This window comes from Cibotium barometz, chromosome 49 (genome assembly GCF_041138505.1).
Source record: "Cibotium barometz isolate CiBa-2024 chromosome 49, ASM4113850v1, whole genome shotgun sequence".
NCBI lineage: Eukaryota > Viridiplantae > Streptophyta > Polypodiopsida > Cyatheales > Cibotiaceae > Cibotium > Cibotium barometz.
The window spans coordinates 26,401,031-26,415,330 of NC_141094.1; the positions used below are offsets into that span (position 1 = coordinate 26,401,031).

The 14,300-nt window shown below is 37.9% G+C and overlaps 1 protein-coding gene across 2 annotated transcripts; it reads left to right on the plus strand.

The window, feature by feature from the left end:
• Positions 1-1,399: 1,399 nt before the first annotated feature.
• Positions 1,400-2,448, plus strand: LOC147610439 (uncharacterized). 2 transcript variants are annotated; one of them, XM_086786471.1, is made up of 3 exons: positions 1,400-1,597; positions 1,818-1,923; positions 2,152-2,448. In XM_086786471.1, exons 1-3 carry the CDS (start codon positions 1,511-1,513, stop codon positions 2,259-2,261), a joined length of 303 nt encoding a protein of 100 aa, XP_086642597.1. In that variant the 5' UTR covers positions 1,400-1,510; the 3' UTR covers positions 2,262-2,448. The 2 variants fall into 2 exon arrangements, with proteins under 2 accessions (XP_086642597.1, XP_086642599.1); XM_086786473.1 differs by having other exon boundaries at positions 1,854-1,923.
• Positions 2,449-14,300: the final 11,852 nt, after the last annotated feature.

Genomic DNA, 14,300 nt, shown 5'->3' on the forward strand with positions numbered 1-14,300 from the left:
ATTTAAACTCCATGTGACCACTAGTACTTAGGATGTACAAGGTCACTCATTATCTTTATTATAAACAAGAGGATGTGACATCCATATCTTGTTGATTAAGGTTTCCATGTATGTGAGAATTTTTGGAGTACTCGACACAACAAGAGGAGTATAGAAATCATTATTTATCTAAACCATAAATGATAAATTGACTCACGTTTGAGATAATTGAATGGTGATTCTTCTCCACCTTGCCCGTTAAAGAAATTACTTTATCTATGATACTCTATGTGTAGAAACAAGAATGCTATGTAAATCATTTTTTGCAAGTGATTGTGTTGGCAAATCTTAGCAAGGATGGTTAGAATCTTGATTTCATGAGATCGCATGATCACTTTAACTTCAAAGATACTAGGGTAATTTTTGCTAAAAAGTTGATAGAGTGAAGGGAGGAGATCCTCTTCTATGATGGGGCTATTGGGCACAACAAATGCCAACTTTAGATGGCTAGCATTTTCATTCTTTTCGGCATGTTGTGCATTAAAAACTTGCATAATAACTCCATAGTCGATCTAGAAAAATATGAATAATAGAGTTTAAACACACTAAATTCCTAATCATGTAATCAATTTTGACCCCATTGTTCTTTCAAAGTGAAGACAACCTATAGGAACTTAGTGTGAAGAGGGCACTTGTAAGCTGAGTGTGGAACATATAAGTTGAAATTTGGTACTTTGAGACCAAAAGTAGAAAATATGTTTGACCAAGCGAGTTAGAACTTAGAGGTGACATTTGGGGGCACTTGTAAGTTGAGTAAGGAGAAGGTACTTACAAGTTGAAATTTGGAACTTGGAGAGCAAAAGTAAAAAAGATATGCCTAACCAAGTGAGATTAGAACTTAGGGGTGACATTTGGGAGCAAGAGGATTCATTGTCAGAAAAAAAATCATACTTTAGTGTATTTCTCACCACTCAAATGGAAAGAAGCCGGTGTGCCTCGAGAATACAAGCTAAGAGTTTGAGAATTTTGGCTATAAAAATGATTGATGTGTGAAGGCAAATGGCCTAGATAAAGATCGATCCCGCCTTATTTTGACTGGTTGGGGACAAATTGTGTTTTTCCCTATTAGGGAGAGGGTCGAGGGGTGCTTGTTTTTTTTTTGGGGGGACCAATAATATTTAGTTATATTAATTGTTCCAAGTCGTACATACACCAAACCCAGAAACTCTACGGGGGGACATGCATGGTAGGATGAATGCCTTGGGCTTGCAACTTGGAAGCAAGATTTCATACATGGCATGTGAGGCAATTTGGTCCGGACGAGCTCCGCCTCGTACGAGGGAATAACCCACTACACGAGTGAAGTGTGCGGCCATCTTTGTTCTTCCGTCCGTCAGCCTGTGCGCGTCTCTGTGAGAGAGAAAAGAAAGCCATCCCTTCTTCCTTAACAACACCACACAAACAGAAAAGAAAGCCATCCCTTCTTCCACACAGAGAGCTTCTGCTCCCCCGAAAGACCCTCCCCTACAGCATGTCGCTACCGGAGCTGCATCAGGAGAATTCAGCTCTCCCTCACCCCCTCTCCGGAGATCCCATCTCCCCCGCCTACATACACACGGTAAGCATCCCAACGCGCTTAATCTTGATTCGCTGCTAGCCTGCTCCCAGTGAGAACGTTCCATTTTGGTCTGGGTTGCTAATCGTTGATTGCCATAATATCTTAATCAACTTAGCCTCATCTTAATCAAATTAAATATCTTCTTAGGTGATTTGGTGATAATTAGACGTGTCTAAGTAATCATCGTTAATTGCATGGGTGTTTTCTTTTGATCCACCAGGTCCAGCACCTCATAGAGAAGTGTCTCTTATTTCAGATGGATCGGGAAGAGTGCGTTGCGTCCCTAGACCAGCATGCTGGGGTACAGCCGGCCGTTACGAGAACAGGTAATTATGGCCGAGGGAGTTACTGACAAAGCATAAAAATAACAGAGCAAGGCACACGTATTCTTTTACACTTACCTCATGGGGCAATAATGGGGTTGAGATTGTGGCTGCTGATACTGGACACAAGCACGGGTGTCGTGTCGAGATCTAACAAGAAATATCTTAAACACATAACCTGCAATTATTTATGATTATTTAACAAGTGACAAATGCGCTTCATTGAGACAGTTTGGAACGAGCTTGAGAAGGCCAACACTGAGTTTTTCACTGCCTACTTCCGACTATTATCAAGATCATCATCAAACCACGACCAATGCATCTTCTCAACAAACACATGATGACTCATTAGAGCAGTAACAACTCTTTGCATGGTTGAAGACGATGAGGCAAGGCTCTACTGCTATGCACAGGATGATGCAAATGCTCAAGATTTGTTGGAAACGCCTTTTATTGTATACTTACACCCCTTGATCACATCTATGCTTGAATCAATTTAAAATGATCTTTGATTGATTGATGTTACAAGGTCTTCCAAGTGCTTTCACTCTTGATGGAATGATACACACTAGAACATCCTTAATCTTTTACAACGTTGTAAGGGTCTTTATGTTTAGGGAAAATGTAAGGACCTCGTTTTCCCTTTTCTTGAAGCTATTTGGGAAAAAAGCATTTATCAAATATCATAGCTAAGAATTTATCTCTTCTAATTCTAGCATATGAATTATTATGCACTGTTGAAATGTGGTGCCCATCATGTCATGTATGGGGCACATGTATGTGGGAGTAAGGTAGATGGAGCCTAGGATGATATGAAATTTGAAGGGATGTAAGTTAAGGTTATTAGGAAATGTGAATGGATGAATTTAAAAGTGAGTCAATGGTCAAAAAGTAGGCACATGGAAAGTGCAAGAGTGGGCAAGGCATGTGGGCATTTATGAACACATGGATGGCACAAAGGTGTATGGAACATGTGAATGGGAGCTCTATGAGAGCTATAAATGAATGTAGCAAACTCATTCTCACAATGCAAAAATTTAAGTATGTGATTAGCTCTAGTTTATATCTTGGTTATCTTCATTAGTGTCAACATTATGCTTTAATTATATCTTCTTCCATCCACCATAGCTCTCATTTCCTATGTCTATGCACTCATACTCTCTTCAAATCCACTTCTATTAACATGGTATCAGATCCAATGTCATCTCAATATTATCATTTAACATCATAATTAGCAAGATTAAAGATCTATTAGTGAGTAATTAGCTCATCTTATCCATAAAAGTTTATGGTGGCCAAGAAACCATATGCTAGTGGATAGGTTGCCATCGCTCAATCTATTTACCATTTTGGCAAACCGTTGCGAGAGGTTTTTTGTGTCCTATGCAAGCATGATTAATAGGGAGATATAATGTAATAATGTACATATGATAGCTTATAGAATGAGGTTTTGTTGGCCAAGGTAGTCGCCCTAGTTTGAGACCAAACACTTGGGGCATGTGAGTAAGCCATGCACTTGCTAAAAGGGACGCAGTTCGAGAAGATACGTGGGGCATGACCCAGAACGTAGGTGACAAAAAAAGAAAGAGAATGGAAAGATCATAGATGTCAAGGGGCAACTTCTTTTAGCAAGGTAGGTAGAAAAAGTCTTTTTTGGAAACATAGAAGGAATGTTTTTGGCTAGAGATTGAGAGAGATCAAAGAGGTGAAAGGGGATACCTTGAAGGAAGGACATGGAGAGTGCACATAGAATGCCCGCGTGAGAGAAGAGAAGAGAAAGAATTCTCCTATTGAAGAGGGTAAGCAGTGTGAGCAGGTTTGAGTTGCACCAGAGCAGAGGGAGTGCATGTGAGTCAGAGAGTCAAAACTAAAGATTACAAAGGCAAGACCAAAAACTTTGATTGCATCTTTGTTGGAACTTAGTACTATCCAAGACTTTTCTCATTTGCAGATTGATTATTGAAAAAGAAGAATACAAGTTTTGTATTTTGAAAAAGAAGATCTGTAGAGGTGGCTATAGAGTCCATCAAGGGGATTGGAGGCTGCAGAGGATCCCTCAAGTTTTTTGTTTTTTTTACTCTTGTTTGAGCCGAGAGTCTCACGGTTGTTGAGACTTGCTTTGTTTTTGTAAGATTGAAGAAGAAGAGTGCTTTGGTCTAATTAATTATGAGTGGATTGATGAGCTTTTGTGTTATGATGTTTAGCCTTGCTAGTATGATTGAGATTGTTGAAAAAATACACTTGTGAGTGAAGATCTGCAGTTTGTTAGGTCAGGTTTGAGTTAGATAGACATCAGCTCACAATCATCATTGTCAAACAGAATTAGTCAGGTATCTGAATTAGTTAGCTAAGGGTGTAGAAGAATAGATTTAGTCTTTTTAAGTTGAGAGGAAGCTATTTAGGGTCAAGTTCAATAGTCACAGGTTAGTCAGAGTCAGTCATACACTTTTGTGGACTGAATGATATCTAAACAGAGTCACCTGATGATAGTTTAGGAGTTAAAAAGCTGAATCTTTGTGAGGTCTAGGATATTTGGTGTTGACATGTCAAGCTCAACATGAGCTGACACTCACAAGGCGCATGTACGAATTTATATCACTAGCGTGTTTGGTAGCTGGCACCAGCATATCTTCGCTAGAGATTCGACAGTTGGACTAAACTAACTAGTCCACATCTACCCACTCCTCTTAGCGTGTTCACATTATGAACCGCTTGTATATACTCTATTATGTGTGTTAGTAACTTTATCTTTTTTGTAGACCTCTTTTGTTGCGTGAAGAAGAAGAAGAATTTTTAGCCTCTCACCTTGTGTGCTCTCTTCTAGGGTTTGTGTGAGTGTGTGTGTGCTTGCAAGAGCTCAAACTCTCTTCTCCCCTACATCTTTTCATGGTATCAGAACTTGGTTCATGTTAAGGGCTGAGAAGCAAGCAAGAGAAGCACATGAAGCAGTATGAGGATAAGAGCTTCATCTACTCTTCCCCCTTTGTGTATGCTATTACACCCTTGTCGGGAGCGCTTCGGGAGAGGCACCGGCAAACAAACTCTGATTGAGGAGATTTTTTCGTGGGAGGAGAGCTACAAGGAAACTATAATGTCCTCTAGCTCTCCTCCTACAAAAAAAGCTCCTCAAGCTATCTTTGCATCTAAACTAGCCCCTACCTACTAGTAGATGTACTTCATGTTCCAAACATTAGAAATAATTTGGTTTCTATTGGCTAGATGATTGAGCAGGGTTTGTAGGTTTGGTTTAACCTTGATGGTTGTTATGTAGAAGACTTTAAAGATAAGTGTAGATAAGTGTAGATCGATTGCAAAAGGCAACAGAGTGGGGAGAATATTTACATTGAATGTAAATATGCCTGAAGTGAGTGCTGCAATGTTTGCAAATGGTTCAGGAGTTGTTGCAGATATAGACATCTGGCATAAGAGAATCGAGCATGTAAATGTACAAAAAGAATGAAGTCTATGTAGACTAAAGAAATTGTGACAAGACTACCTAAGTTTAAAGTTGAAGGTATGAAAAAAGTTTGTGAAGCATGTCAATTTGGAAAGAAAACAAAACATGTATTTCCACATGATAGAAATGTGAGTAGGAATGTGCTAGATGTGAATTCAAATGTATGGGGTCTCGACGAAGACTATGTTTATGGGTGGCTGCAAGTACCACACAAGGAAAGTATGTTTGTATTTCATGAAGGAGAACAGTGAAGTGTTCACTCATTTTCCAAATTTCAGACTTATGGTGGCTGAAAAACAGATAGGAAAGCATGTGAAGTGCCTAAGGTCAGATGGAGGGGAAGAATACTTTTCCAATGAGTTCTCTGAATTCTTACGAAAGAATGGTATTCAGAGACAATTTACATGTAGATACACTCTAAAGCAAAATGGGATTGCTGAGCAGAAAAACATGCACATTGCAGAGATAGCACAAGCTTTGATGGGGCAGAGAAGCATATTCCGCATAGCTATTGGGTTGAGGCTATGTCTACACCAGTTTATATCATGAACAAGACTTTTACTGTAGCCATACATGATGTAATGCCAAAGGAGAGGTTCACTGGCAGGAAACCTGATTTGTCTCACTTGAAAGTTTTTGGATGTATTGCATATGTGCATGTGCCAGATGAGTTACGTACCAAGCTCATGTTGTATTTGATGAGATCAGTAGGCTGGTATGCTGCTGAAAAAGATGTTGTGGCTGATGTAAGTGAAAATGTGGTTATATAGAATGCAAGTGAGAAATCATAGTCATTGAGTGGCCCAGGAGAGTCCTCATCCAGTGGCTCTATTGATAGACCATGGAGTGGCACGCTGCGTCATAATACCTGTCTTGAAAATGTAGTTGGTACATCACATAAAGAAGGCAAAGAGAAAGTGGTTGAGCCCCTTGGTATGCCTGACATTTCTACAGGGCATTCTCTTGTTGATGAAGATTCTAGTGGCTCTCGGAGATGACCCTTGTGATGAGGAGCTTGAAATTGTAGCAATGAGGACACCTGGTGTGAAGAAGGATATGGAAGCCATGAATGCAAAGATTTGGAAGAGTCAAAAATCTTTTGTAGAGATTGGCTTATGATGGTTATGTGGCACATAACTATGCATATATGGAAAAAGTTGTGTTGGTTGTAGAACCCACATGCTTTGATGAGGCTATTAGAAATGTTGAAATATGCAAGTGAATGGGTGGGTGTATGCGGGAACAAGCCCTTAGCAAGAGACTGTAAAAGGGAGTTTGTTATTAAGTGGGTAGCAGTGAAAAGGTGAGAGGTATCTACGAATGAGAGAATCAAGGGTAGCATGAGTGAATATAGGGGTGTAGAAAGATTCTATAAAAAGGTGCCCCCAGATGTAGGGGAGGTGGCACAAATCAAGGAGAAATCAGTGGGAGTAGATGCTCGGCATCTTGTGGATGTATAACCTATAAATTGAGGCATTGTCCTAATGAGAATTTGCTGGTTTTTGAGTATCCATGCCTACATTATCTTATTAGCTTAATTGCTCACTAATCTCGCCTTAATCATCTTGCATGCTAATGATGTTGATTCTTGCATTTGATCCACCATAGCTCATCACTTTGCTTGCATTTTATCATGGTATCACAGCCATAGATCCACTCGATTAATTATTTATTAGAGCTTAAATCTTGATGTTTGTGTGCTCAAAACATATTTAGACACCTTTATCTACTACTGTATTGAAGCATTTTGAGATTAGATTTGTACAAGTGGATCAATTGAAGACTCCAAGTGGGGACAGTCTTCTACACATGAACAGTGAATTATCTTGGAAAATTGCTTAATTAATTGACATAATCAAGGTGTTAATTAGACATTGGTGAATCTAATCCAACATTTTGAGATGGTGCTACACAAGTCTATGTGTTCAAATTGAATTTTTTGTCATAATCACTATCCCGATTACTTCCTCCAAATCAGAGTATTTTTCGTAAATAAAACATGGGATTATCTCACTAATCACTGATTAATTAGCACTAGTCACTATTTTTTGGTGCAATTTACCATTGGTATCTGATACAGATCCCTATCACTTTAGATTGCAATTCGGAGATGGTTTGATATTCCAACCATTCTTTACAAATAAATTACCCTTGGCCTTATGTAGTTTGTAAGATTCCTCCCTCCAGCTTTCGAGATATAAATGTGTAAAAACCTCCCCTTCAGTCTTTGTAATCATCTCCAAATTCAGAATGCAAGAAAACATTGTTTTACCCAGTTTTGGTCTAGAGAGAAAATATTCTAGCGAGAGGTAACAGTTTTGAAATATTTTTGGATAAGTATTTTCTCCCAGTCAATAGGAAGAGATCCCTTGAAATAGAATCTTAAAAAGAGTTTTCCAATGTGCATTAGAAATTAATTGAATATGTGTATTGGACATCTTGGCCTAGGGGTACATAATTTCAAAAAAAAATCTTATTAAGGTCCAAAGAGTGTCAATAAGAGCCAATAAGGTTAATCCAAGTGTTGGGATGAGAAAAAGGAAAAGAATATAAGAAAATCTCTCAAAAATGAGTAAATTCTCACATAAGATGAAGAGTTGACTAGTACAGGGTTTATTAGTAAAAAAATAGAATTTTTGACACCTCAAAATGGGGAGAAGGGCTCATGAAGGAGGCACCTATAAATCACATCAAGAGGGCATTTTTTAATTCAAAAAAGTGAAATATTTAATCTCTCCTCTCTCCTTCTTCAAAAAAAAAAAAGTGAGCTAAACTAGTTTAAACTTGTCCAAAATGGATCAAACTGGAGCTGGAAGCCTCTAGATTCTAGTTGAACTTGGTTGGTGGCCTTGCTCACCTACAAATAGACCCCTATTCCTTTGTATTTTCATATTGGAGTAACTATATGCTAGTGTAATTTTTAGTTTATTATAATTCTATTGTTGTGAAGCTTTAGAGCTTCATTAATCCTGTTCTTCTGTTGAAATTATCCTCTTTTACTTGTGGTGGCCAAGCTTCTTCTTTGAGGGTTTCACATTTCCCTAAAGAATCAAGCCAAAAACCAAGGGTAAGCCTAAACAATGGTGTTTTTTCTAAATGGTAATCTTCTTCCCAACCCCTCTAATGCTTGGGAAGCCAAAAACCAAGGGTAAGCCTAAACAATGGTGTTTTTTCTAAATGGTAATCTTCTTCCCAACCCCTCTAATGCTTGGGAAGCATTTTAATCTATGGGTTTTTCTTTTAAAATCATGTTTTTATTGATTATGTTGTAAAAAATGGATTAATGCTAATCTTTTAAGCTTAAAAGTAATGTTTTGATTTGTAAATCTCTCTTTTGGTAAGAATACTCACCTTTATTGGATTAATCCTTCTTGGAAGGATAGATCTTAGTCCTAATATTATTTTCTTAATCAAATCTCTAGGCCTAACAAGTTAGAGATAAATATTAAGTTTTTTAATGATTTTTTAAGCTAATTAAAATGATGATTAGTTCATTTATGCTTGTTTTATGTTGAGAAAATTCATACTTATTCATTCTAAAGTGAAAGAGAGCTTGAGCTAACATTCTTATAATACGAAAGTCATATTAGGTGCTTTTCTTAAATAAATAAGACGCTTATGTTTATGTTTAAGCTTACGCTTATGCATAAACTAATTTTTATGTTAAAAGTATAATTCTTAGAAAATGTGAGAAGCTATGGAAAAATTTATATCATTAGAGAATGAATTTATGCAAGATAAATTTCATGCTAAAAGGAAAATTTTAAGCATTCTCATTTCATACAAAATATGGGGAAGTTATGGTAAAATCTTTATCATTGGAAAATAAAATTTATGCATAGATAACTTTTATATCAAAAGTGAAATTTTGAGTATTATCATTTCTCAAAAAATATGGAAAGCTATAGAAAAATTTATATAATTAGAGAATGAATTTATGCAAAATAAATTTTATGCTAAAAGTGGAGTTTTGAGCATTATTCATTTACTTGAAAATAAAGAAGGTTATGCATAAAATTCTAGATGAATTATAAAAATGGTTCATTTAGATAAAAATGATGTGAATGGATGTGAAATGATGTGAATGGATGTGAATGGACATGAAATGGTGTGAATGGATGTGCAATGATATGAATGGATGTGAAATGATGTGAATGGATGTGAATGGATGTGAAATGATGTGAATGGATGTGAATGTATATGTAATGATGTGAATGGATGTGAAATGATGTGAATGGATGTGAATGTATATGTAATGATGTGAATGGATGTGAATGAATGTGAATGGATGTGAATGAATGTGAATGAATGTGAATGGATGTGATTAGATGTGGATTGATGTGGGAATGATGTGATTAGATATTGATTGATATGGAAAGATGTGAATAGATGTGGATTGATGTGGGAATGATGTGATTAGATGTGGATTGACATGGGAATGATATGAATAGATGTGGATTGATGTAGGAAGATGTGATTAGATGTGAATTGATGTTGTGGGATGATGTGATTGGATGTGAATTGATGTTGTGGGATGATGTGATTGGATGTGAATTGATGGAAGATGATGTGATTAGATGTGAGTTGATGTTAGAATGATGTGATTGGATGTGAATTGATGTGAGATGATGTGATTAGATGTGAGTTGATGTGGGAGTGATGTGATTGGATGTAAATGATGTGGGATAATGAGAAATGATATGGAATGATGAGAAATGATGTGAAAGAATGTGTAATGATGAGAAAATATAAGAATTTGGTTGAAACTGTAATTGTATGTGAAACCTGTTTTTTAAAGATTGCTTTACGTCAATAATATTGGGAAAGCATTTTGACTATCTTGTGGAATCAGGTCGTGGTGACCTAGCTAAAATAGTTTCAACAACTACGGAGAGTCAATAAAGGACGTCTCGTGGCATGGCAAGGTTGGCCCAGGTCTTGACCAGCCTCGGTTCAATTAAAAATGGTGAGCTTCATTAGGGGAAGGTTGAGGTCTATAGGGGCCCTTTAAGATGCCATGTGATTAAAAGGTTATTAAGGAAAAGGGCCAATCATGTGATGCCATGTATACAAAAATGTTGGGTGATTAAAGGTGGTCAAAAGATTCTCTAAAAGATGCCTTTTTGTACTTTTCATTCCCAAAAAGTGGGGGGGAAAGTTTTTGAAATTTCGGACATCCATTACTTCTACATATGAGCTCAAAATTTGTTGGAGATTAGAGATTCAGAATCTACTCGCTGAGCTCTTTCCATAGATGTATCACATGATATGGTTTTGCCCACTCAATTTTAAATTCAATTTTGGCGGAAAACTTTGAAATTCAAACTTCTAGCCATTTGAAGAATAAGAAGGTATCTAAAGTCAAAGAAACTTAACATTTTAACAAAAAGTCATTAAAATCATAATATGGCAGCTTAAAGGGCCCCTATAGACCTCAACCTTCCCCTAATGCTGGTACGGTGGAGGAGGGACCAAGGAAGCGGCCTATGTGAGTGAAGCACTAGGTGACCTACGAAGGAACCTAGAGGGTGCTGACCATATGGTGCTCGGGCTCTGGGTCACCTAGGATACCCACGTATGCGACGTGGAAGAGAAAATGAGTTGGAGCTGTTTTCTGAACACGGGCATGGATCTGGTTGATTGGCCTTGTTGGTCTTCAACGGATGAGTTCATGGATCTTGTTGTTGCTGATCTTCAACTGAGAGTCCATATGGATTTTGTGTGATTATATTCCTAGGTACTATGGGCTAGGAACTATTGAAAAGGCCCTTGAGTGAGCAAGTGGTGAGCATTCTGGTTGCCAATGATGCCATAGGTACGTTGAGGAAGGAATGAATGGAATACTTGATTATATTCCTGGGTACTACGGGCTAGGAACTATTGAAAAGGCCCCTAGCAAGTGGTGAGTGTTATGGTTGCCAATGATGCCATAGGTACACCAAGGAAGGAATGACTGGAAATTGGATCCTGGAACTTTAATACTAAGGACTATGATGGAAACTCTATGGTTTTATTGCAATGCTGTTTTGAAAATAGTTGAGTCTAAGAAAAGGTAATTTCATATTAGGTGCATAAGTGGTGTGACTATTTAAGTTTTGCTTCATGAGAGCAGGCTAGGGGGCATGGGAACTCTTTTCTCTAGTACCCGGGACAAAACATAACCAAAATTTCATATTGGGTGCATAAGTGGTGTGACTATTTAAGTTTTGCTTCACAGAGAGGAGGATTAAAGATTAATTAATCATAATTATAATTATGAATAAATTTAATCAAATTGTGCCTAGCAAGAGGCATTCACATGTGAGAGAGGAAAAAAGAAGGAAAATTCAGAATTGAGAGGCGAAGAGAGTCCCACGCACACGGGAGAGCATTCCATGCATCAATTGACTGCCCCACACTGCATTTCAGCAGAAAATTGGCAGAAGCGAAAGCATCTCCGCAGAAAACCTGCCAAAATGCATTAAAAATATTTCTTTTCAAAAAATGCTGTAAATTTTTTTGAAAAGTTAGACAAATTTCCTAAAAATTATAGAAATTCAGGGAACTCATTCTACCAAAAATATCCACAATAAAATATGCGGTATTTTTGGTTTAAAAAATTCCATAAATGCTTATTTTAGACCATAAAAAATAGCATTAAACTCATGGAATTTTCTTGCAATGTTGATTCGTCCATTGAATAGAAGAAACACACGTTCCAACCACCATATCGATGATCCATGTGCAAATCATCAACACAAATTAACAAAATAAGATTTTATTTAGTAAATATTAAACTTTACTTCAAAAAATGCTAAAAATTTACAATAAGAAAGAAAAATTAACAACAATTAACTAGAGATTGCTCTCATACCAGTGTTAAAACCCTAAGATCTCTCTAGATAATTGTTATGCATAAACATGCATTAATGAGACATAATCTCATCCACTCGACCACCCCCGAGCCCAAGGGATGCACACATGAATTATAATGAAGTACATCATACCTTTACCTTGATGTCCCATACCATCAAGAGGTATAACTCCAATCCAAGAGCATGTAGCTATAGTGTGAAATGGTAGGTGAGTAGTTATGATCCTCTACACAAGAGAACATAACATAACCTAGCCTCAAGATAACATCAAGAGAACCTCCCTTGTGAGTGTGCCCCATGCCTCCTATTATATAGGAGGGCCCTCAAATGACTCTTGACTCTCCATTTCCCATGTGTTACCCTTGGTGGATGCCTGATCCTAACCTCAACCCTTAAGATTAGTCCTAACCCATGCTCCACTAGAGCTTGTTCCCATGCTCCCATGATCACAAGCCTAATGTGGGTTAGCATCCTAGTATATGCACACATAATGTGCATATAACAGAGACAATGTGCATTGGACATATTGTCTAAGTATGGGATGGCTGATTTTAAGCTAATCTTGGTGCCATTAGATCAGAATGGTAAGCTTATTGTTGCGGATGCAGGTTATGTGTTGGAGGATCCCACTATGTATAGGAAGATTGTTTGTATTTTGATCTATTTCATGATAAGCAGGCCAGATTTAAGCTACACTATCGGCTTAGAGAACTAGTTTATATAAGTTTCGTGCAAACCACATCTTGATAGTGTGCAATGCACACTTTGATACTTGAGGGCCACTATTGATTATACATTGTTTTATGTAGTAGGTGTACCATTGAAGCTATATGGGTACACAGATGTAGATTGGGCAGGTAGCATCTCAATAGGAGATCTACTAGTGGATTTATGTTTTCATTGGGGAGTGTTGTTGTGACATGGAGCAACAAGAAGCAACCCACAGTTGTGTTGTCGAGTACAGAGGTAGAGTACAGAGGAGCTGCGGTGGCAGCATGTGAGGTAGCTTAGTTACGCAGGTTACTTTCTAATTTGGGGTTGCATGTGGAGAGAAATATTTTCATATATTATGACAATCTGAGCAATATATAGTTGGCTAGGAACCCAATTTTTCATGCGCAGACAAAACACATTGAGGTGCATTACCACTTCATTAGAGAGAGAGTCTTGGTAGGCGGCATAGACTTGGCCTACATTAGCATACATGATCAGGTCGCTAACATCTTCACAAACGCCTTGGGAGATGAGAAGCTCCGCAGATTTTGAGATATGCTTGTAATTCATGAGTTGGAGTTGAGCTTGAGGGGGAGTGTTACGGCGCCTACATGACTGTTTGACATGTACATCACGCAGGTTTGGTAGCCTGGCACCGACATATCTTCACTTAAGATTTGACAGCTAGATTACACTGACTAGTCCACATCTACCCACTCCTCTTAGCGTGTTTACATTATAAACCGCTTGTATATACTTTATTATGTGTGTTAGTCACTTTATCTTCTTTGTAGACCTCTTTTGTTGTGTGAAGAAGAATTTTTCAACCTCTCACCTTGTGTACTCTCTTCTAGGGTTTGTGTGAGTGTGTGTGTGTTCTTGCAAGAGCTCAAAATTTTCTATCATATGGCGTGTGGTGTCAACTGGGAAAACCACCTTTATCCAAGAGTTCTATCCAAGTTCAAGGAATCAACAAGAAGAAAACCCCTGTCTCAGGAATTCTGCACACTCCGGTTGCTTATGACAAGGGAACCATAATTCAAAGCTTTTTGGTTATGCCTACGGGTACCATGGAAGGGACTGTAATCTTAGGGCGCAAATGGATGATGGCCACCAAGTGCAATATCGATTGGGCAACCAGACAAGTCACAACGCAAGAACCAACACTAGGTCTGACCGCTCAAAATCCCGCACCTAAGTCATCCACTCAAATATTAGATAATGAAAAATCACAAAGTCCAGTGGCAAAACCATCTTTGATTGTTGGCCACCCCTCTAACGCTTCAACGCCAAGAGTGTACTCTCTTATCCCCTGCATCTTCTCATTCGGGGATTGGTAAACCTTAGAGGATACA

Coding starts and splice junctions, on each gene's coding strand:
- LOC147610439 (XM_086786471.1), top strand. CDS start 1,511: ATGTCGCTACCGGAGCTGCATCAGGAGAATTCAGCTCTCCCTCACCCC. Junction 1,598..1,817: donor CCCCCGCCTACATACACACG/GTAAGCATCCCA, acceptor TTGATCCACCAG/GTCCAGCACCTCATAGAGAA. Junction 1,924..2,151: donor GCCGGCCGTTACGAGAACAG/GTAATTATGGCC, acceptor TCATTGAGACAG/TTTGGAACGAGCTTGAGAAG.